This window comes from Lithobates pipiens, unplaced genomic scaffold (assembly GCF_037356315.1).
Source record: "Lithobates pipiens isolate NorthernLeopardFrog02 unplaced genomic scaffold, aLitPip1_a1.2 Scaffold_18, whole genome shotgun sequence".
Taxonomy (NCBI): Eukaryota; Metazoa; Chordata; class Amphibia; order Anura; family Ranidae; genus Lithobates; species Lithobates pipiens.
This window is the reverse complement of record NW_027507758.1, coordinates 315,590,660-315,616,330: the sequence shown is the minus strand read 5'-3', so window position 1 is coordinate 315,616,330 and position 25,671 is coordinate 315,590,660. Positions and strand designations below refer to the sequence as shown.

General features: G+C 38.5%; 1 protein-coding gene across 9 annotated transcripts in view; it reads right to left on the bottom strand.

Moving 5' to 3' along the window:
* Positions 1-25,671, bottom strand: part of EPHA7 (EPH receptor A7) — a 276,731-nt gene that overhangs the window by 137,299 nt on the left and 113,761 nt on the right. For all 9 annotated transcript variants that reach the window (XM_077487229.1, XM_077487233.1, XM_077487234.1 and 6 more), the window contains exons 4-5: positions 14,642-14,797; positions 11,455-11,790 (exon numbers count right to left, since the gene is read on the bottom strand). In XM_077487229.1, the coding sequence (XP_077343355.1) occupies positions 11,455-11,790; positions 14,642-14,797 (492 nt within the window). The remainder of the gene's footprint in view (positions 1-11,454; positions 11,791-14,641; positions 14,798-25,671) is intronic.

Below are 25,671 nucleotides of genomic sequence, written 5' to 3'. Positions count from 1 at the left end.
ATTAGTAAGGCACCTTAATAATGGAAAAGCTGAAAACATGACCTTTTGGGGGTACTTGAGGACTGGAGTTGAGAAACACTGGTGTAAGGGACTTCTATTACTAAAGTTTTGCAGCCCTCCTGTTGATCCACTGGGTGGCGGAAAAGCATTTACACAAGAAGAAAAAAGGGAAGCGTGCACGGATGCCTAGTATAGTGGTTCTCAACTCCTGTCCTCAGGACCCGCTAACAAGCCAGATTTAAGTATTACCTTAGGGAGATGAAGACTAGAATACTGCAATCACTGAGCAGCAAATGATATCAACTGTGATGTGTTTCAGTTATCTTGCAAACCTGGCCTGATAGTGGGCCCTGAGGAAACACAATATCGGTGGCACCTACTGTATGGTGGAACCTTTTTTGCCCAGTTTTCCTCTTTTCAGTACAAATTCTAATGTTCTCTGGTTAAGCAGTCAGTTTATTCCAGGCTTTTGCCCATTATCACCTGACGGGGCACAGCCATGGTAAGTTTGGGATGTTTGATGCTTTCCATATTCTCTGTCCAGTTTTAGACCCCTTTCATACCAGCAGACCAACTGGGTCTGCCTGTACATTTTTCAGTCGGACCCAATTGGACCACCCATTGTTCTCTATGGGGTGGTAGATGTAAGCTGTCATATGACACCATCAGATCAGATCTGCGGTTTCTGCTCTGTCTGAGCGGGACTTTACTGCTAAGTTTCTCCATGAACTGTATCATTTCTCATGGCCTAGGTCTGTGATGGCAACTCTCAAACCACAAAGAGGAAAGTAAGGCAGGAGGAGCTTATACCTGCAAAGTTGCTAGCTGTCACTGGATATAATTACCAGCTATAATTATTTAAAAAAAATGCATTTAAAAATTGATGCAGAGTGGAGACAGCATTACTCTGCAATGTCTTCTTTCTTTGCCCTTGTGTGACTGACCAGGGTAGAACTAACAAATGTGGACGTATATCCCTGTCACACACACTGCTAAAAGACATATATCATCCTTTGCAGCTCATCCCAGATTAAATTTACTGGCTGGTGGCAATTACCTCTCCCCCCGAGTCTGACCCACTGGCAAATGAAAGAGTTTGCACTTGGCTAATTTATTCTCAGCATTTTAGCTTCTAATTGGTGCTTTTTAGTGGTGTACCACAACATACCACCATGGGATCACAGACTGTAAAGAATACAAATAATAATTTTAAAAATGAAAATAGATGTTTTTCCACTTGTAATTGATGTATCCAAAAAGTTAGATCTTGATTATGTTCTCCCATTTAGCCCTATTACTTGGATCAGTTGTTTAAAGCTGTTAATAATGATCCATCTGGATCAATGTCTCCTCTTGTAGATATAAATTGCTGCATTGTTAGATTAGTACAGATGTTTTTATAGATGGCCATGCTCCATTTCACTGGCTGGTGTTCCACAGCGCAATTCTGAAACTAGGCACAAATGAAAGAAATATAATTATGAAGACTTTCTTTTTATGTAATTATGGAGACTTTTTATGTGATGCTCAGCTGCAATCAGCAACCAATTAATATTTTTAGCACTATCTCTTTATTCAAATAAAAAACATTTTAATTATAACTACATATGCAATCTTCTTTTCAAATTGTCAGCACTATCCAGGTCACACATAACTGGCAGATTTCTTATTGTCATGATGAATTTATCAAACCATGAAATGTACTTTCATGAGGACTAGGTACAAAATGGAGGCACAATTCAGCTAGCAATGCTTTGTATTTATATTACAAATTACACATGGAAGATCACATAATTAGGTGTGAATATATGTAAATATGTCTATGTGATCCGGGCCATGTAAATTGTGACCTCCTGTTTGTCATGTTTTATACTATTAAAGTCCAACTGAAGTTGCAGAAATAAATATTCAGTCGAATTGTCATTGTACAAAAAACTTCATAGTCAGATTGACATTGTACTAACAAACCCCATTTTCATTGTCTTGCCTCCATTTTTCTTTTATATCAGTTCTAAAATGTGTCTAAATACGACTGTGTTGTCCAGTAGACATCAGAATATGCAGTGCATTATGTAATTGTAGGCTGGCCATAAATTATTAATTTTTTTTTTCTTTGCTTAACCAGCAGGTTAAACAAAAAAAAAAAAAAAATAGCTGATTCCCCCATCCTCACATTTGAGGTGAATGGGAAAATTCGTCCCGCTGAGCATGTGTATTCTGACAGCGGAGAGACTTTCCCACAGTCAGAATACAGTGATCAGTTTGCCAGCTATAGCAAGTTGCACTGATGAATCGGGAAAGACCTGACAGGCTGCTGATACGATAGACAAAAATTGGCCGTGCTGAACCAGCCCAATTTCGATCCATGTTTGATATCTTAACAACCCAGATCAGACACAATATTTTCTTCCTCAGCACTACAAGAGCAAGTCACACTTGTGGCAAGGTGGTGTCACCATAGGACTGGGAGATTGGAATAAAATTTCCACTAAGAGAAAAAATTATTTTAAGGCATTACCAAGCCAAAATTTTAAATCATATCATTAGGTGGTGCAGAACAACAAAAGAAAAGAGTTAGACTACAACTAGATTTTAATCAAATAAAGATTCCTATTTTTAAAATCACTACATGTTTTTTCCCACTGTATTACATTGATTTTGATCCAGTTCCCCTCCTGTGCAATATTTCATCCTTCTTTATCTTTAACTCCTTTCTTAACACCAGTACCTTTTCTACTAGTATTTCCTTTTCCATATTAACACATGCTTTGGGGAGTCCCAAACAAACTTGGGTAACCTTGACAATGAGCAGAAGTGGCTCATCTCTTGGTGAAAGGAAAGTGTAGTCAATTTTTAGGTTTGGTTTAAGGTGCCCTGGGTAAATTGTCAGGTTATCCTTAAGCCTAGTACACACGGGCTAAATGTCTGGTGACATCGGCCGGTTCAATAAAAACTGTCCGACTATTAATACCAGTGTGGTAGCTGGTCTGACAGAAGCCTGCCCTCCCCCCTCCAGGAGCCTGCTCCCACTCACCTCTGTGCTCATATGCACTGATTATCAGTGAGCACTATTCTTACTGAATACTCTAGTTCTCTACTGATGAATTGTTTTATACGTTATTTTGTTCTTGCATAGATCATTCATTTGGCAGAGTATGCAGGAGCTAAGCGATCACATAACTGCCTATGTAATTTTGAAAAAAAGGAAAAGTGTGAAGCTGGAAACAAGTGTGTCGCTTATGCTTTAGATTATGGTTAAGGGTCATTGCATGTGAGGGACTAAATGTTTTATTTAATTTAATTATTTGATTTAATACTGCAAGAGATTGACCTAGAACAAGTATGCCGATAAAGACTTTTCTTTAACTTTCCTGACCCATATACTTTTCCTGGTTCGGTGACTCAAAAAGTACTGAAGACAGTAGGTTAGCTTATCAGAAAGGCAAGTAACATTTTCAGAGGTAGATAAGCAATAGCAGCCCATTTATTTCCACCATGAGAGTTGTACTTTATGTAGGTAATATTTGCCTTTAAAAACTCAAACAAATGAAACAACCTCAGTTGGTTTCACATTTAAAGTGCATAACGCAGCAGATGTTCAGTTAGGCAGCTATCAACTGGGGGCTTTTAGTGCCACATGTGACAATTAGAACAATACGTTTTTGTTTTTTTTCTGTTTATTTTTGTTAAGCGGCAGAACAATCACAGAGCATTTACACTATAGAGCACTCACAGCTATAAGGCATATCAGCCATAAGAGATTTGAAACTAGTAGTCAGCACTAAAGCCATAATACAAAATATATCAAGAAGGATGGCTCCAGAAGGTTATACGATATTCTAGGTCACCTGCAGAGTAAACAATCAAAAAGGCCTGTTAAAACACGATTTTTAATATTGCAAGAACTAAATAAGAAAAAAGAAAAGAAGAAATAAAAAGGGGGGGGGGGTTAGTAAAGAGGAAGGGTGTAAAAGGGAAACGGGCTCCTATCCTGCTGTCTGTGGAAGGTCTTCCAATAAGAGATCTCGGCGGCGCTCAGTAGTTCTTGGCCATTCTCTTTGGCTTTCGGGTATTTTTGGCCGCTCTCGGCTATTTTCGGCCACACTCGCCTGTTCTCGGCTGCTTTCGGCTTTCCGAAAATAGCCGAGAGCGAACGAAGATAGCCGAGAACGGCCGAGTGCGGCCGAAATTACCCGGAACCCGCAGAGAGCAGCAGAAAGGCTTAGAAACAGCGGGGGATCAGCATATAACTTGCACCTTTTAGGGGGAAAAAGGTGTGTGTTATACGCCGATAAATACGGTAATTTATCTCCCCGTGAGGAGATAATATTAGGGACAAAAGTGTATGTAGTTTATTTGCCAGCAGTCAGCCTGCCTTATTACAAAATTGAAAGAAACACCTCCTACTATAGAGTGGTTTAGCCTTAACCCTCTTGAGTAGGGAATTATGCCGAGAAGATGTAGTTCACCCATGAGTCACTGGACAAGTGACTTTTTATGTTGTGTTTCTAAGGCATGTATTTTTGCCTAAGAAGGGGCGAGAGCTGGGTCATATGATCCTTTTTTTGTTTGATTCCTATCTTAATGAGCAAGCCCGGATAAAATATTTGTGTGCCTCCCAAGTGGAGAGAAGCCTCACCCCTAGCGTATCGTTGACAAAAAAAGAACACGATAATCTCCCACAGGAGGTCTGCTTTAGCCTGAGAAATTTATAGCAAGCTTTCATTAAGGCACCAGTGATAAATGGTGGCAGTAGACTGAGACAAAGCTATCGTCTGTGTAATCGGTCTGAGAGACACATCGGTTCGATTGTGGAGGTGGTTAGTCTATTGAAAGGAACATGAGAAATGAAAAGATAGTTGAAACTGGAGTAAGACTGATGGACAAAAGAAAATAAGGTATAGTCTTTGTTACTGTGATGTTGAAAGCACTATGTATCAGTCAAATTTGCTTCAAAAAGACACTTTTTAAAATGCTTCAGACAGGTGTGAACAAAGGAAAGTAACATCTAGACATGTCAAGCAGGGGGTCTAGGGCTACCGTATTTGCCGGCGTATAAGGCGACTGGGCGTATAAGACGACCCCCTATTTTTCAAGTGAAAACATAGGTTTTGGGCAATACTCGCGGTATAAGACTACCCCCCTTCTGAGGCAACACCATTTAAAAAAAACATTAGAACCATTAAAAAACACAAAGCAAGAATGCCAACTACTCATCCACCATGCTGTGTTATGTCATAAAGTAAATCAAACAATAATAACACAAACAGAGATCTATTGAATGCCACAACTCTGGAAAGTAGAATTTTTCACTAACCAATCCTATACCACTTTTGGGTCACATTCTATGGGAATTGTCCACCAAAATGCATTTAATAACCCCCCTGTCATATGTACCAGATTTACCTGTCCCTCTTGGGTGCCTGGGACCTCAAAGGCAAACAGCAGGATGTATAGTAGTAGATCAGTGAATGGATTTACCCAGGGAATACAACGCCTGCTTGGATTGGCAGAGGCTGTAGCATCATCAGCCCTTGCCTCTCTCTCTCTCTCTCTCAAAGCCAATCTGAGCAGGCTACTCTATGTAGCCTGCTCGGATTGGCAGAGGTTGTTACTCCAATCCAAGCAGGCTCTGTATTCATTAATAGAATGCATCGCTCGCCGGGATTGGCTCAACGGCGTATACTGTTTGTAGCTGACGCCACATACAGTATTACCAGACATTTGGGGGCTGACATCCATCGGGCAGAATTGTATACCTGTATACCCGGCGTATAAGACGACCCCCGATTTTTGGGCATTTTTTTTAAGTGTAAAAGGTAGTCTTATACGCCAGCAAATACAGTATATTAAAATCCCCTTACCAAAACCGCGAGGCCTCAACAAAGTGAAAGAGATCCACCAAGCATGACTCCAAGGATAGTTGTGCTTCATTTGTGAGATATACATTAGCTAAGGTAAATGCCTGCTCAGAACAATAAGGGAGTTTGGTGGTCAATCTGCACCAGATGAATGGTTATGAATGAATAAATGAATGCAGCATCATTGATCATTTCAAAGATTTGTAGAGAACAGTATTTCTAACAGTATAAGCCAAACTGCTAGACAAGTAAATCAATTTGGTACAAATTGAACTACTTTTGTTCTATTTTCAGTCCTTCAATAAATGAGATATGGCATTAAAATATCCATTCTTATGTCAGCCTAAGATATGTACAGAACACCTGCAGAAAGTCCACTATCTGAATCACTGAAGGCAACCAAACAGATAGAACAGCAGTTAAATACATAAACTGCATATATAGGAATTATTTTTCCTTTCAACGTGAGGATGTATTAGAGAGTATTACCTACCTTAATCCACTGTCTGCCAGCTTTCCCATCATCGTTTTTGGTTTTTTCACCGAGCCTCCACTTTTCTCTGGTCCTGTAGCTGCCCTGTTCATCAATGTCTTCATGTACAGTGCAGGACCAGCACTGATCCTGCATTGTGCCTATTAATGGCGAGGGAGTAAAGAGTGCAAACTACCGCAGGGCTGAGGAATAAGCTAAGTATTCCTCTCTATTAGATCCACAAAAACGAATCAAGCATTAGATACTGAATATACAGGGAAGTAAAGGGGTGGATAGGGGCACCTTCATGATTTTTATTTCGTGAGATGAATACATAACTGCGTTAATTGGTGATTTTCATTTGTATTTGCCTAACATTCAGATAAATTGTTGCAGTAATGCTAAATGTTTGGCTGCTAGTCAGCCAGGGGTTAAATGTTTGGGTCATACTTTTATTTTCAAAGCTCATATAGCCAAAAACCAACATATTGAAGAGTAGTCAAGACACTGGCTCCACATGTAGTCAGGCAACCAGGATTCCTTTTTAATATCAAGCTTTAAATGCATGAACTGTTTAATACAAGGTTTACTTTTACAACATTTCTCTGATATATGATTGTAATCTAATGATTACTTCCTAGAATCTACTAGTACAGGTGTTGTATAACTGCTGCAGTAAAGGCTAAAAAACAATTGGTTGCTGACAGTTAAGCCATATTAGTTCTTAATTAAGGTATTTGAGCTATGTGATTTGCTGGGATGATTCTCTTTGCAATTGATTAGGCTGCTTTCCAGGATGTTAGCAAGGACAGATAGCCTCAACCTCCTACACTCCCTGTCAGTTGCTTCAAACAATTGTAGCTGAATTATACCTTATCCCTGGAGCAGTGAATCCTAGTCTCAGGCATAAATTTGAGAGCCAATCATCAATTCCATGCATTCTCAAAACAAATGCATATTACACAAAAACATGCAAATTGTACACATCTCTGGTCTGTAAATCTCATTTAGCATTCTACCCAGCTCTGGATTTGAATAACTTGCTGAACAACAAAAATCTGTCCTATCGGCTATTAAAATATCGAGCTGGGACAATGCTGGGGATGGAAAAAGCTGGCTGTATAGTTTGCAAAGATGACAATTACAGCACCGATTCAGATCAAGGGATGTTAGTAATTGCAAACATGAAATCTAATCTTTGGCTGATAACTTCTTTGTTTGCAATGTACTGATTTTTGTTAGGACAGCTGTTGACAAGCTTTATGCTCACGCAATTACCTTGTATAGTTTAGGGTAAGTACACCTGTAGCTCATGCCCCTTTTCAGGTATATTTTCCATCACTGATTTATTAAGTTAAATTGAAAAGCTTTAGCTATTATTTAATTGTGAAGTCATTTTAGTGTTGGTAATTCCAAATACAATATTTATAAAGGCCATTAATAAAGTCAGCAGGGTTTGAGTTTATTAGTAATAAGCTCATGGAATGGGAAGTGGGGTATTTTTTAAAACACAATTGACTTCCCAGCCAAAATACTACAAAGGAACACCTGTAAGCTGCTGTAACCTGAAAATGCAGTTAAAGGGCCATACACACGGGCCAAATATCAGCTGAATGTCGGCCGGCTTCTGACGAATGGGCATGACCAAAAAAGGCTGAGAGTGCTGATCAATGTGTTCTGGCAAGGGGCCGTCCCCCTGATAGAACCAGACTTAACACAGAGCTCTATATCCCAACATTCTAACATTAAACCCCAGCTCTAGACCATTTTTTGTTTATTTGTTTTGAACTAGACTGAAGAAAGATTAGGATCCCCAAACGGCTTTTATTGCTGTTTCTGCCTCGATTTGGGAGATTTTTTTTTTTTCTCATTGAAATGGTCTATATGATGTCTTTCAAATGGAACAGGAAGAGAGGAGAGAACACTTTTTGCCTCTGAGTGACTCTGAGGCAGGGGCCCTGTAAGACCTCGAAATGTTGGCATATTGACTTATGTCACATTGCGTTTATAATACATTTTTGGAACACATTTTTGGAGTGCTGGTGACTTTTTTCTTTTACCACTGGTTGTGCCTGGCATTATTGGTTATAGTCACTACAAGCACCCTCTTGGAATATATCTGCTTGAGCACCCTCAGGACCAAGCAGCTCTACTTGGGAATTATTTAAAATGCCTTGATTCCCTTCTTTTCATTTTTAGAACCTCCGTCAGAATAATAATGTTGATTGCCAAACAAAAGAGCAGAAGAAGATAAACTTGATTTTGAGGAAAACCAACAGCATTTAAATTCTTACACAAATCACCTTTACAGGGGACACATAAAACCTAAAAGTACTAAATTGAGTTGGGTATTAGGTTCTCAATATAGGTTCCCCTAAACGTCAAGATAAGTATGCCTGCCAGGATTGAACATTTTCAGAAGGAGGTCAACAATGGCAGTTCCTCTGTCACAATGAAGCAAGTTCTCAGTTTTGCAGAGCAGACTGAAACACACTAGGTAACATTTTAACTTCTTTCAAAGTGGTTGTAAGCCCTACCATACACCCAGTGAAGTGACTGACTTTAGGTGATACAGAGATAAAAAAAAAAACCTCCTACATAAGTTATACCTATTAATCTGCAGCCATCTTCCCTCTACATCTATTCAAACTTTAGAATTGACATTGCTTGTCTGAGCTTTCAGAAAACAAGGGGCGGAGAGCTGCATTTACACTCTGGAGAGCTCAGTGAAGAGAGCTGAGAGCTGATTGGAGGGAAGGGACACACCCCCTTCACACAGCTCACAGGAACAGAGCTAAGGCTGCCAATCACAGTGTGTTTGTGCTGGTGATCCTTCCCCTGTCACCTTTTTTTACCTTCCTTGTGTCAGAAGTGCAGATGGCAGAGGAACTGGAAAGCACACAGAAATGGCAGAACTGGGCAGCAGACAGAAATTACACTTAGTGTTCTTGATTGAGACAAGTACTCACTATTGAGGGATATGCTTTGTTCATATTTCACGTCAAAGGTTCACAACCATAAACTATAACTGGATACTAATATTTATAGGTAAGATTGATTCGGGGAATATCCAATTGCCTCTTGGAGAATCAGGAAGCATTTTCTTTCCCCACTGAAGCAAATTGGATCATGTTTTATCGTATTTTACTTTCACTTGGATCAACTAGGGGTATAGGATTGTGTATATGGAGGTTTGTGTGTTAATTATTTTTTTCCATGTGGGTTGAACTGAATGGACTTGGTGTCTTTTTTCAACCAGACTAACCATGTAACTATGTAACCACTTTAATGCATGATACCATTATAAAGTAATCAACAGTAAGGCCCCTTTCAAATGGGTGGATACAATTCAGCTTTAAGCTGCGGATAGATCAAGTTATCGACCACAGCTAAACTCAGACAATGCTTTCCTATGGCCATATTCAGATGTATTTAACTGCGTCCAGGAACAATTTATTGCAGCTATCTGCAGCGATCTGCACATATCTGCAGGTAATCACAGTGTACTACTTCACCTGCAGATAGCAGCGACAACAAGGAAAGAAAAGCAACAGGTAGCACATCAGAAATGGTGAAAATGTTCCAACGCAGCTAAACGCAGCCATATGTATACACATGTAAACGCAGCTAATCGCAATGTACAACTGCAAGTGTACCCCCTGCCTAGATTCTCTGAAAAATAACAAAACATGCTTTTAACAGCAGCAGAACAGCTGCCCGTGTGAAAGGGGCCTAAGAAAGCAGTGTCTTTCATTTAAACCCCTGTATCTAACAGAAGGCTAAAGCCTTATGCCCCGTACACACGAGCGGACTTTTCGACATCCAAACTCCGACGGACTGAGTCCGGCGGACTATCCGATCGTGTGTGGGCTGCAACGGACTTTAGCGAAGCTAAAGTCTGACGGACTTTAGAAATGAAGCATGCTTTAAATTTTCCCGACGGAACTCCGCCGGACCCGGTCCCCTTTGAAAAATCCGCTCGTGTGTGTGCTACTCCGACGGACTAAAACCGACGCTAGGGCAGCTATTGGCTACTGTCTATGAACTTCCTACGTCGAATCCAGTCGTACGTCATCACGTTCGACTCCGTCGGAGTTTGGTGTGATGGTGTGTGGTCAAGTCCGTTCGGTCGAAAAGTCCGCCAGAACTCCGTCGGAACTCCAGCGGAACTCCGGCGGAACTCCTTTGGAGGTCTGTCAGACTTAATTCCTCTCGTGTGTACGGGGCATAAGAATTAAGAAAAAAATTATGCTGTGCTGCTAATTTACATAAATAAACTATAAGTGCACAAAATGAAAGATACTAAATAAAACCAATATTATGTGTTGCAATATATACCTAATAATATTTAAACTTGATGTCTTCACTTAACAATATTGTGCAAAATAAAATATAATTATAAAGGCCTAATGCTATTTAATAAATAGTCCATATTAATTCGAATTAAATCATCCTCTAGTGTCTTAATTCTTCATGATAAATCTTCCCAACACATGTGTGCCAAATACAGAAGCCACCGTATCGCCACTGTGCTCGAAGAACCCTCACCTCCAATTTCCTTGTACCATAGCATATACAAGTTATTCTCCAGATATGCTGGCCTTCCTATTTCCTCTGTCGACTAGGGACCCTAAGCTTGATACACACTATACTATTTTTTTAGGTTTTTTTCCTTTAGATTTACCAAAACCATATAATGAGGTCAAACCTAAACACTTTCAATTTGTATGCAATTAGATAGGCCCTTGCGCTACATAGTTGAAGATAAATCTAAAGGAAATGGAACCAGAAAAGTTGTATAGTGTGTATCCAGCTTTAGTGTTTCTCCCAGTAAGAGCAGGCTCTTTTATGGCTCTTCTACATTCATGCTGCCACATTTGCCTGCATTCAGTAGCAGATCCAATATTTCAGTCTATCAGAATCCTCCATACTCCTCCTCTCTGCAAATGATGCTATCTAATATTACTACTACCTTTGCACTTGATTTTAGCAGCCAGTTTAGGGCTACAGACGTTAAACTAGCAGATAACACATTCTAATGAAGGATTATTTATTATTTATTTGCATAGCCTAAGAATGCCTAAATATGCAGAATATTTAAACGTAATCATGAATACATACCAGCTTGACCAGTGGTGATACTGACTGCAGCAAATAACCTTTGGGATCGACTCAGGTCTGACACTCCATTCACAGCTTCAACTTCAAATGTGTAGTTAGCATGAGCAACAAGGTCCACAACAGTTATGTAAGTGTCTACTAATCCACTTTGCTGTGGCACAAATCCAACAGTATTCCCACAGGGTACACATTCTCCCTGCTCCCAGCTGCAGCGTTTACATATAACTCGATATGTAACATCATTTCTTCCTCCACTGTCAGCAGGAGGACTCCATTCCAGGGTCACTGTTGTCTGGTTGATATTGTAAATTAAATTTTGTGGTGCTGAGGGTGGTCCTTTAAAAAAAAAAAAAAAAAAGAGAAAAAGCAAACATTAAAATAAATATACACATATGAACAGACAAAGCGGTAGAGAAGGGAACAGAGAAAATGTAGGGAAAATGGCATTCCCTGTGAAAAACCACAGAGAAAGTCATCAAATTGTGGACTCTTTAGAAAAAAAATGTTTACAATTGTGCAGTAACCAGACTATTTTTACAGCTATACTGGATGGCAGCTCAACTCCTTTGATGTGGTCACAAAATTCCTCTGTGCAAACTAAACTGCTGGTTTGCATTAAACTAATCCTCCAGCAACAGAGAAACACAAATAAAAGAGCTGTGTAACAAAAACTTTCATTAAAACTGTGAAGGGGGAAATGTCAATATGTACCATTTTCTTCTTAAAGAGGAAGTGAAATTATAAATAAAGCAACAGCAAAATGCCCCAATTCACCCTCATCATCACGTTATTATACATAAACACCCCTCTCCAGTCTACACAGGACCAGGCTTCTTCCATATCCAACTAGTCAGCAGGTTTTACAGTAGTGCACATGTGATATTTATGACTATGGAGGATTATGGCCTTCTCATATGCCTGCAAATCCTGTTAGCACCTAGGAGATAGGAGATGCTGCCTAAGTCTGAGAAGCCTGAGAATACCCATAAATCTCCAATTTACGTTTCGTGTTTTTATATAAAGAGGGCAAAGTTACATTTAGGATGTATAGTTTTTTATTTATTTTTTGTTTTTTCTTTATAATAATTTGAAAACCTGTTCAATTGTATCAAATATTTATGAGCATTTTTGTTGTCTTAATTTAAGATTAAAATTGGTGTTTTGTAGTTGTAACGCACATTCTGATAATATCGTATAAGGCTGCTGAACGTACATGACATATGACAGCACTAAAATGTAGTCGTAGCTCATAACTGATTGTATTCCTTGCTTCATTAGGTTCATATGTGACAATCATTTTGAGAAAATGCACTATGCAAACCATATTCAGAATCTTGACCAGCTAGCTTAAGGGATTTACATTATAAGAACACTTCCTGTCACACATTTCCCTAAGGTTTCATATACACAAGCACCGAGTACGCATATCTTCACACCCGGTGCATCCATCCTCTATTCATGTCAACTGCCAGGATCGGGACCGCCTCTGTTCATTGGTATTGGAAATGAAGGTTGTTATATACACAGAACACAAGCCTAAGCAGCACGAGGATGCATGGCAGCGAGTACAAGCTGCATACATTTGCATCTCCAAGTGTGCCCTAGAGCTGACATGAGGTAAAAAAAAATCTGCTGCACCAGCTGACAGATGTAAATGGAAGAGAAATATACCAATGTCAACGTGTATGGATTTGATGCCCTGGCACATGAGGCCTTACTATTGCTTCCAGATATTGTGTATATTGTTAGATGAAAAACAGTTCTTACAGAAAACCTTCCCTGAAAGGAACATGAAGACTACTATTGCTAACTTATCATTCTTCAAATGCTAGTTGCCTGGCTGATCCTCTTGCTTTAATAGTTTTAGTAGGATTTATTAAAGGAATGAGGAATGTTCACTTTGTAACCACTAAAGCCCCGGACCATTTTCCAGCTAAAGGACCAAGCCTCTTTTTGCGATTCGGCACTGCATCGCTTTAACTGACAATTGCGCGTTTGTGCGACGTGGCTCCAAAACAAAATTGACGTCCTTTCTTTCCCACAAATAGAGCTTTCTTTTAGTGGTATTTGATCACCTCTGTGGTTTTTATTTTTTGAGCTATAAACAAAAATAGAGATACAATTTTGAAAAAAACGCATTATTTTTTACTTTCTTTGCAAAAAGTGGTCTGCTCTTAAGCCAGCAAATGTTCTGAGAATTGTATGACAAATTTTCCTAAAACGTTTCCAAAGAACTTTCATTCAAAATTCTATCCATTTTTGGCCAGCTTAACCCAAAAGTATGCGACCAAAGATTTTCAACTTTAATCTTCCTGATTTGTAAACTTGTTCAAGGACAGTGACTTAATAGCATGCAAGAACCAGGCAAATATTATTTTCTGGAGTTCTGGAGCAGTGCAAATCACATCCGATCTCTGTGCGATACGAGTTCAGCCATACAGATAGTATGGCTGAATTCGCATCGCATCCGACCCAAACTCGCACAGGATCCTTTTTTTGGTCCGCAGCAGAATCGGATCGCATAGGTGTTCACACCATGCGATCCGATTACTGTCCGAGTTAGCAGATCGCACTGCGATATGCGAACTGATCTGGGGGTGTCATTAACTTTTCACTGACACTCCCAGCAGTTCGCATAGGGCAGTGTGAACTGCCGCCGGGAGGCATGCGATGCGGGAACCCCTGAACCCAGCCTAAAGAAGAAATTTTGCCAGAAAGATGATTACATCATCCTTTCCATCTTCACAGCTATTGGTCAGTGTATTGGATTGGGGTGGGAGGTCTGTAATTAGTGGACCTTGCTTTTTATAGCAAGGTCCACTTGAAGTAATAGTGATAATTTTAGAGATGCTAAATTAATGGTATTCCTTTGTAGTTCTACTCTAAGCACATATAAGCACTATCCAGTTTGGGCATATTTATCGCCTTGACGGAAATCTCATCTCAAGAAATGCAAGTTACATATTCATTTTTCTGTCTGGAATGCAACAATTGCCACAAGCAAACTAATGCATTCAAGAGAAGCTTATAGTGGAGTGTATGAGCATAAGCCTGAGTCTTTTTCCCACTGGAATGTGACAACTTTCATTAGTAAATATTCTGAACATATGACGTCTCAGATAACTGGATGCCAAGTTATGATGACTTACTGGCTGATTAAGCAATGTCATTTAAATGAAGAACTCACTTGTACAGGCGATATAAGGTGGATCCGAATAGGCTCGGTAATAACCATCTTCACAGTCACAACGGGATGAGCCTTCCCTGTCAGAGAAGCTGTGTGCTGGGCACCGTGAGCATTGCAAGTCTTGAGAGGACGATTTATAGAATCCACGACCACATGCTAAGAAGGGGGAAAAAGACAAGATAAGATATCTACTGAAAAAAACAGCTCTCTTCTGGATCAAGGCTTTTGCAGTGTACTTAAATACATATATTTTTAGACATATAAGGAAACTATTCAAAGTTTTAGTACTTTTAAAATTGCAGTGTTTAGCTTTAAACCATTTAAACCATAATTGAGAATTAGTAAAACTGCATCGTGTGTTCCCCAAAGTATAAATTATATGTTTAAACTGTGCATTACCAGAGGTTTGTAACAAAGCCCAACTTTAGAAAACACATTTTTCAATTTTGCATAGGGCAGGCAAGTTAGAGCCTCTTTTTTTTTTTTTACCTTTCCAATTGAACATACGTCCTAGGCTTTAATGCCCAATTCTAATACATTAAGCTTGAAATGTTATATTTTAAATGCTGGCATACCTATATATTTACATTTTATTTTCTATTCCAAAATATATTTTCCAGAAGGAATAAACTTGCCTAATGCTGTCCAATGCTGCCTATACACGATCGGAATTTCGGCCAGCAAAATACCAATGAGAGCTTTTCATTAGAAAATGTGACCGTGTGTATGCTCCATCGGAATTTAGCTGGCCAAATTCCCTCAAAAACTCACGCATGTTCAGATATCAACTACGAGATGGAAGCTATTGATTACTGGGTATTCAACGTCTTTTTTCTAGTCTTGTTGTACGTGTTGTACGTCACCGCATTCTTGATAATCGTAATTTGGTGTGACTGTGTGTATGCAAGGCAGCTTGAGTGAAATCCCGTCGGAATTCCATCGGGAAAACCATCAGAGCTTTTTCCGACCAAAATTCCGATCGTGTGTATGCGGCATTAATTCTATCCTGACCTTTACCCTCCCAACCTTCCAATTACTGCAGCAGAAGCTATGCTAACATGTCACGGACATCCCATTCAAATAGGTGCCAAAATATAAGCATGCATCTAGAAACCAAGGTGTGCTTTACATTTTCACTCAGAATCAAAGTTATTATCATAAACATGCAAAGGAACTATTAAATGCAAAGGGGCAGACATTATCAAGTGCCCAAAAATAAGGACCACAGAGGTATAAAAAGTGTTATTAAGTCTAGGAGCCTCCTGGTGACCCACATTTACAGTAACTCAAGTTAGTGTGGCTGTTTATAGGCTTTTGTGTTTAATGATGTCATCATGCACTGCACAACAATATTTCTTAGAAGTGCTGCAATCATTGTTCATTTCCTCTTACTGGAGAAAGGGAGGCAGCAGCCTGCTATCTAAAATAGTTATAATGGCCAAGCACTGATTTGGCTAACAATGCCCTGTATAAGACGCTCGGCAGCATAAAGCAGTGAAAACTGACAGGAATGGTTGAAAAAAAAATTGGCTGTTTAATTTAGAAAAATAGAATGGTTGGAGATGGGCAATATTATAGCTTTGTAATCAGTCAGAGTGTGTAGTTCTAAGATCTCTGACAAATGATCTGTTCTTTTATGCCCATCTCTGCTCTTCTGTAATTTAACATAATCATATTATCCCTCTGTTATATCACATCATGAGAAAGGTCCAATTTGCAGTTAGTGTTTTTTTTTTAAACAAACTTCTTTCTCCTTAATCCTTCCAGCACCCAAATCCATAACTTCGCCATAATGTTTAAACAAAAAAGGAAACATCTTCAATTGTTTCAATTCAACAGAAGATCATCATCGTGGCGGTCAGCCAAAAAAAGGGAACAAAAGCTCAGAATAGTTTTATTCTCTTTTTTTCATTTATATTCCTTTAAGAGAGAAAATCCATTGTCAATGTTGTGGTTAAGGGAGCTGCTGGTGAATCATGCAAAAACTATTCGGTGAAGCTAAAGCAATAAGGGTCTAGCTATTCAGCTTTCATTATAACTTGGATTAACATGTTAGGCAGAGCATATTACCATGTGGTCTCCTGAGGTCTGCATATATGCATGTTTCCTTACCAAATACTAAAAACGGTAAAAACACTACAGTGACAATGGCCTCCTTAAAAGGAATTATTTTTGCCTCGTATGCCCTTCAGAGGGAAACAGACTACTTGAAATATTTTGTTGATTTCAGGCATTTCACTTTGATATTTTCATTGTCACCACAACAAGTATGATGCTCAAAGATCAAAGAAAACATTACTTTGACAGACAAACACTAGAGGTTGAAAACAGATAGATGGCTGTATTTTGTTAAACTGAACATATAAAAAGACCTAGCTAAAGACATGCTCATTTAAAAATAATAACTTCGGGCAATTCATATTCATTCTACGGTATAAGGTATATCAAATACATCTGGAGGTGATCCCAGTGGTATATGAAAATTAGCTGCAGCCATTTATGCTAAGACAAGACTGTAACCCCAGGTTCCTACAGATTTTATCCAATACCCCCCCCCCCCCCAAGATTTACATTTTAAAACATTTAACACAGCTAGTGAACTGCTGCAGCTTAGGTTAAAGAAGATTTTCTGGCTTCTGTATTCAAATGAATGCTTCCCGATTTTCCAATGACCTCCACTCATCAGAAACCTCATCAAGGTTTATCATGTGGCATTTCTCAATGTGCCTATGGAATGACAACACTCTATAAGCGAAGTGATGATGCCCCACTATTCTTACAAGGCTGTCAACTCTCATCTAGGCCTATTCTATTATTTTATATTTTTTATTTATTTTTATTTAGTGTTTTTTATTTTTATTTTTTATTTTATTTTTTATTTAGTTTATCATTTATTCTTCATCTCTTATCCTTCACCATTCATTCTTCACATGATTCAATCATTTCCACTTTCACTTTTTCTTTTTCATCCCTTTCATATAATTTTCATTTTCTATTTTCTACTTTTCTCCGGAGTCCACCTCATTCCTTGTTATTTTTTTCTATTTCATTTTTTCTCACTCTCCTCTCCTAACAGCTAGACTGAGTAACTGAATACACCTGCCAGCCCTTTATACACTTTGAGTGACCACCGATGATGCTTAAATACTCCCCACATGCATGGGAATCCCCATGACTAAGCTCTGGGGGGGGGGGGGGGGGTGCAGAGCAAAACACGTTGGGGGCGGTGGCCTGGTGGGAGCCAAGGCTGAGGTTGCCACTCTCATTATCACTACAGGACTCCGTGGATGTGTGCCACTAGGTATTGCTTCATCTTTTCACCTATTCTAGTAAACATAGGCTCCTGCGTGTCTAGCTTGAAGCAGTGTTACAGGAAGTAATACAGGCACAAAGATAAACAGCAGTGATACCAGAGGTGGGTAGCAAAGGATGGGTACTGCCAGCAATGACCTAAATCAGCCATGTACAGAGGCAGCTATTTCACTCCTTACAATTCTCCTTTTTGCTTCCAAAAATTTTCACTATCTAGATCAGCCTTTTTCAGCCAGGGTGCCTTCAGGTTTCTTCAGAAGTCCCCTAACAAAATGCCTAAAAATTGCACCAAAATGTATACAAGGCAGTGGGTGGATAAAGCCTGGCTTTTGTTTACACAAAGCCATGGGTTTTCATTGTGCAACCTTCCAGCCACCAGAGCCTTAAGAACCAGTGACATCATTGGCTGATAAGGAGGGCTTCGGGTGCCTGCACATCAGCACTGGGGGTCACATTCAATTAGTGAGGGATAGAAACATTGCAATACTAGTCAGTACCAGTGTGCAAAGGTGTATTTGCTTTGGAAGAATAAATCATGTTGGGTTTCCAACATGTGTGGATCATGGCACGTTATGCTAAACTATTACGGTAGTTTCATTTTTTGAATTTTAGAATGGTGTGCCTCAAGCTTGTGCATCATTGTAAAGGGTACATTGACTGATAAAAAGCATTGAGAAACACTGATCTAGATAACACAAATAATACATTTTTGAATACAGACTATCATACAGGGAAGATCTGACATTATTGTAATAACTTGTTTATTTAATTTGTCTTCAAATAGAAACCTATCCAAAAAGAGCCAAGCTTATTTCAGCATTACAGAGTGCTACAAATGTCAAAGCAATAAAGTCACTGTGTTGAAATGTCATTTATTTTTCAAAATGAACAAGTAAAAAATGCCACATGCTTGCAGTAGTTTAGATGTCAAATGTAAATTTAGACACTTGCTTAGGTAAGGCTCTTTGAAAGAAACACCTGGGAGGCCAACAGGCAAGCAATGAAAATGAAGTGGAAGCTTTGCATAATGCATTCGAGTTGTATTTAAGCTTTATTTGGCTTTCTCAGGTTATCGGACTAATGCCATGCTAAGTATTCACATTAAGATATATCCATGTAAGCTGCAGAGACTCACCTCACTAACTGAATATCATAACGTCAGCCAACCTCATACATTTGCAAGAGAAGCCATGTATATTTATTAGAGCTTTCATTTCATCACTTGGAAAAAGGAAAAACATGCCAAATCTAAAGATGCTTCACAAGATAAAAAATAAAGAAACCCGATGCTTCGCATTTAGTTTAAATAAGCAAATGTCACTGCTTGCTGATTAAACACCACATATTTTGTGTATTAGAAATCAGACATTGCTAAGAATTTTAAATGACACATTAAACGTCTATGCATCAAAAAAAGCACCATAAAATGTACTAGAAAAGGTATACATTGGTTAAATCAATCATTTTCAAAGAGCAAAAAATCATTAAGTACACATTTCTTAAAGTGAACCTGTCAGCTAATTTAAACTTTTTATAATAAATAAAATGCTACTATATTTGTTAGGCAAAAAAATCTTTTGTGCCTCTCTGATTTAGCTTCACTTAGATTTACAAAAAACATATAATATGAGGTCAAAACTAAACAATTTCAATTTGTATTCAATCAGGCAGGCCCTTGCACTACATTGTTGAAGGCAAATCTAAAAGAAATTGAATAAGAAAATTGTATAATGTATGACCAGCTTATGACAAGAAAGTTAAACCCCGTACACACAGGTCGAAGGCAGGTCGACATTGGGCGGTTCAATAAGAACTGACATTTGCCCCATGTGTATACCAGCTGGCCTGACAGACGAGCATGCTGGAAAACCAGCAGCTGACCAGCTCCTGATCAGTGCTCCCAGCGAATGGCTGAGAGCGCTGATTGGAGTGTTCTGGCCAGGGGGCAGTCCAGCACGTCTCAGTAATGTCGGATCGTTACCACAGCGGCTCCAACAGGAGATGACAGGGTTTTTTTTTGTTCAACCTGGAAAAAAACGAATAGCGTGTACCAGGCTTTAGTCCTTTAGTAACAAAGTGAAATTAATGAGGAACACAGATTCCTGTGACCAGCTTAACTATAAGCTTAAAGTGTTTGTTACCCTAAAAAAAAAAAAATAAGGATCCTGTTCCCTTAAAGCATGTTATACAGCACAGTTCTTGTGCTGTGTGATTTGGCCCCCGTATTACCTAAAAAATCTGGCTGATCCTGCCTGACTATGCCCTCCCCTCTGTAAACTGACCACGATATGTCATGGCTTCTGAGCCCTGACACCATGGTCAGTTTATGTGCCTCTGTCATCCGCAGCATAGGCATTTTCCCACACGTGTGTGCAACGCATTTCCCTAACCCTGTTTACTAAGTATGATAACCTAAAGTTACCAACCAGGTTTAAAGCAGCATTTAACTCAAAAGCAAACATTTATTACATTGCAGCATACCAATTCTTAGATGTGATAGCTGCATTCATTTTCCTTTTTTAGGTTTTCTTTCTACTATTTTTATCTGGTGATTCAGTCAGTAAAGGCTAGTACACACAATCAGAAAATCAATAAAAAAAATACTGCTTTTGAAGTATTTTTATGATAATCTGATCGTTAGTACACAGCTTTCGTCAGAAATTATCCAAAAGGATAGAAACGAAAATTTTTCTCATACGATAGAAGAGCGTACGATTTACATTTAATCAGTACTTTTTTCCATCCAAAAATACAATACAAATACATTACATCACTTCCACATTTTTATCCTGTCTTACGAGAAATTCCGTACTTTAGTAACCTATTTGTTTTTCGATATGGAGACTAGCATGCAAAAAAAAGGACAATCATTTGTCCAAAAATCTCATTGTGTGTAAGTCTGTTGTTTTTCAACAGTAAAGCTCTTGCTGTTACAGGGATGAGACAGACCACTTAACATTGGTGGGTGTGCTTAAAATAATTTGTTTTTATTTATTTATGTAAAACATTAATCCCAATAAGTATTAGCTGGAGTTTGGCTTCAATATGTAACTGTAATAAAATCTGCTAGTACTTATAACACTCCCTCCCCCCAGACTGACAATGCTGCTGTCCAAATCTGCCCCCTGTGCTCCTTCATCCAGAGTGGTGTCTGTATAATACAAGAGATGTGTTACTGGCCAGATCACCAGGGGAAAACAGAGGAGAAAAGCCTAAAGGGGAAACCTAATACAACCACCACATCTTTTGATTGGTAAGCTGCAATATATTACATTTTTGGTTTTGGGTTTAATACTACTTTAACCACTTCTGGACCAGCTGCCGCAGTTATACTACACGAGCCGTCATATCTCTTCATCGGCTCTCTAAGACGCCATTGTCGGTGCGTGTGAGCCCGCCTGAAGCGTGTCCCCGAAGCCGATGCGATTACTGCTGGGTACCCTCGATTCCTCGTTACAGAACGAGAACAGAGATGTGTATGTGTAAACACACAAATCCTGGTTCTTTCAGGGGGGTAGAGACAGATTGTGTGTTTATACTTAGTATGAACACCGATCTCTCTCTTCCGCTAGTCATTCCCATCACCCCTACAGTTAGAACACACCTAGGGAACACAGTTAACCCCTTGATCATCCCCTAGTGTTAACCCCTTCCCTGCCAGTGTCATTTATACAGTAACCAGTGCATTTTTATAGCACCGATCGCTGTATAAATGTCACTGGTCCCAAAAATGAATTGTCCGCTGCAATATTGCAGTCCCGATAAAAATCGCTGATCACCGCCATTACTAGTAAAATAATAATAATAATGAAAATGCCATAAATCTATCCCCTATTTTGTAGATGCTATAACTTTTGCGCAGACCAATCAATATATGCTTAATGCAATTTTTTTTACCAAAAATATGTAGAAGAATACATAAACTGAGGAAAAAATTGGTTTTTGTTTTTTTAAATTGGGAGTATTTATTATAAGTAAAAGAGATTGTGTTTTTTTTTTTCAAAATTGTCGCTTTTCTTTTGTTTATAGCGCAAAAAAGAAAAACGCAAAGGTGATCAAATACCACCAAAAGAAAGCTTTATTTGTGGGAAAAAAGGACGTCAATTTTGTTTGTGTACAGCATCGCAGGACCGCGCAATTGTCAGTTAAAGCGACGCAGTGCCGTATCACAAAAAATGGCCTGGTCATTGAGCAGCCAAAACTTCCAGGGCTGAAGTGGTTAAAAACTAGAGCCAAATTTGAATAAGTTAATGGTTGCTAAAGGCTTTTGTACATTGTACATTTTACTGTTCCCTTTTCCTCACCAAACAAAATACTTTTTTGTTTTCATTAAAGCTCCTTACATAAAATGTGTGCTGGTATGAATCTGACATGCTTCAATTTGCACCAAGATTCCATCAAAATTAGACAAAAATGTGCAAGCCATAATGTTTGTTAATGGATGTCCTTGCAAAGAATCAAATGTGAGCAAAACCTCAGGAGTAGATTTTGCAGACACACGCATGCAGACACAAACAACCTTAACATCTCGTAAATTTTAATTCTCAAAGGAAATATTCCCAAATTCTGTGTGATAAAAATAGAATAAACGGGGAGAGTATTACAATATGAAGAAGGAAGGATGGAAATCAACACAGATTTGTTCTATCCATTTATAACTATGAATTATAATACTGAGAGTGTTAGAGCTCAGGTGATTTCACGCTATACAGAAATGATACTTCTAACCACATTTTCTTCATTTTGGCTCATTGTGTATATACATAGTACAGAAATTAGATGTCATTCTCTGTTATTATAAGTTGCTCCTGCTAACAACATTATATGGCTACATTGCTAAACAGACAGGAATTGTGTTGAAAATTTAATTTCAAAGTGACCACAACATATTTGACTTGATTAAAATAATATTAAATATTAATATGATTAAAATAATATACTGTAAATGTATAAATACATAATACACAGTCTATGTACTGATACTTTTTCCCTCGTCATGTCAGTATATTACCCTGCCTTGATACTACTTGAATGTGCTGTCAATGAATATTGGGATTTGGTGCCATGTACACAGTACACACATACCAACCCATTAGTTACATTGCTAAATACACATACATGGTTTACACACACTCTCCTTCACCTATCTATGGTATTTATGTGCAGTTAACACACTTGCCAAGAATAAACAGGTTTACAATAGGGATTACTGACAATTGCTTGTTTGCTAGGGTCTGTAGATAATGATGGAGCACTCTGTGGGGTGATTTAGCAAGTGTAAAGAGTGAGAGTAAAGAGTAAAGTAAGTGTTCACGAATAAAATTTTTAGTGTTAAATAATTTGAAGTAGTGTTGAATTCAAATAAACTTAAGTCAAAATCTATTTTTTTTTAAACTACCTAGCACATAACTGGGTATTAAAAGTGATCATATGCATTAAACTAAGTAAACATTCACTTTGCTACTGCTTTATTAAATCAAGTCTAAAGAACTGTTGGCCATATTTGAGCAGCATTTTGTGAAGATTTAACAAAGATATTCTGAATGTTTATCAGACATGAACAACATTGTACCATGCTAAGCACAAGAACTATTACCGGTAGAAGATAAAACAGAAAATATCTGTTAAAATTGTTTTCTAACTTGTTGGAAGATCTTCCTCCACATCTTTGAGAAATTGGGTGCGTTTCTGCACAAACTATCCTGCCTTTGCAATGGGGATTTAGGACCAGCCTATTTTCTGTGATAAGGGTGTGTAGATCAAAAGATTGGCTGCCCAAAAGTACAATTCCTTTAGGGCTGATACACACAGGCCGAATATCGGCTGGTAACAGCTGGTTCAACAGAAACTGGCCAACATTTGTCCAAGGTGAACAGCAGTCTGTCTGACAGAAGCTGCTATAATGTCCGGCTTCTGTCGAACTGGCATGCTGCAAAAATGGCAGCCGTTCACCGCTTTTAGCCAATGGCTGCGAATGCTGACCTGGGTGTTCTGGCGGGGGGTGGGGGTGTTCTCCCTGTCAGAACACAATAGCACAACAGGGAGATCCCTGTACTAACATTGCATAGTTAATACAGTGAGCTCCCCAGGTTTATTTTTGTTCAGCCAGAAAAAAAATAACTTACCGCATGTGCCAGGCAATTAAAACACTTTCCATGTATCTCAACTGTGTATTTAGTTACATTAGGCACACTCTTAAAGATACCTGCTGTTCAAAACTCCAAATAATCAGATATAGTCACTCCAGAAATGAGTTGCCTAAAAATATAGTCTAATAAGGTTAGGATTTAAGGGAGTTGTGACCTATCCCAGCTTTAGTATAACAATGACATGCCTCCATCCCAAATTTGTGTGAAAAAAGAGGATAGAGGTTGGAGTGGAACTTTAAATGAGGCATGTCAAAGAATAAAGTGGGGTGTCCCTATAAAAAATAAAAAATTAAAAGTCAGCTACAAATACTGCAGCTGCTGACTTTTAATAATCGGACACTTACCTGTCCCAGGGTCCAGCGATGCGGGTGGAACGAAGCCCCCCCTCGTTCCCCGCTCCGCTCACAGCACCGTCATTCGTACTGTGGGCACCCGGCTGTGGCTTCGCAGCCGGGCACCCACTGTGTGAGCGGCGCAGGGCGCTGTGATACGCCGCACAGTCATCTGGGACACGTGACAGGTCCCAGATGACTGTGCGGCATGAGGGGAAGTGATGTCACCAGCCCGGGCAAGGAAGAAGGCAGACTATGAGGGACCACCTAGCAACAGGTATTTAGAGGTGAGTAACATTTTTTTTTCAATTTATTTTTATTTTTATTTTTTAAGAATTTTAAACACTTTTTTATTTTTTGGTGGCAACACCACTTTAACTAGTTTTTAATCAAGTAAGTAGATTTAATTCGATTTTTGTAATATCATAGCACCAAATCAATAGTCCATAATGTCACAATTATATCAATATTCAATAATATACAGAATAGCATAATCACAAGTTTTACATAATAATATCCATATAAAAACATTTAATATAATTAGTAACTGGGCATGATGGTACAGTCGATACAGAACAAATCAGTTAGTATACATGATTGGTACAATTAATACAGAGATAAATACATAGAAAAGTAAAAATCATAGAAAAATAAATGCAATTGGAATTTCAAAGTTTAGGCATCCATTAGATGTTAACTCTACGCGTTTCATGGTTTTCAACCAATCATCAGGAGTCAGATGCATATATACTGGAAAATTTTCCTTTAGTTCATTCACTTCTATTAGTTTTGATACAGAATTCTTGTCAAATATTCTTCGAGTATTGATTAAATATTTGTCACCAATGTATGCCATATTGTTTAACAGTGTACCAATGCCATTCATTGTGATTAATTTGCTAAAGGACTACAAATTGTTCATTTTGCAAAGTGAATGTTTCAGCTTAATAAACTGGGGGAAGCTATGTTTGATCTGAATACCCAATCACATACAGTACAAGAGTAATAAAAAGATAAAATAACAGCAAAATAACAGCAAAAGATTTACCTAAGTGAACTTTACTTTGTAAAATGAAAATTCAAAACATTTTTAGAAAATTCGCTCCATAGAGTCTTCAATCCTAACAGTCATTAACATAAAAATCTGCCACATGTTGCAGAACTATAGGAAAAAGTTTTAAACAGTCATGCTATTTAGAAATAAACTAAATTTTTTATAGATACAATGAGCAATACA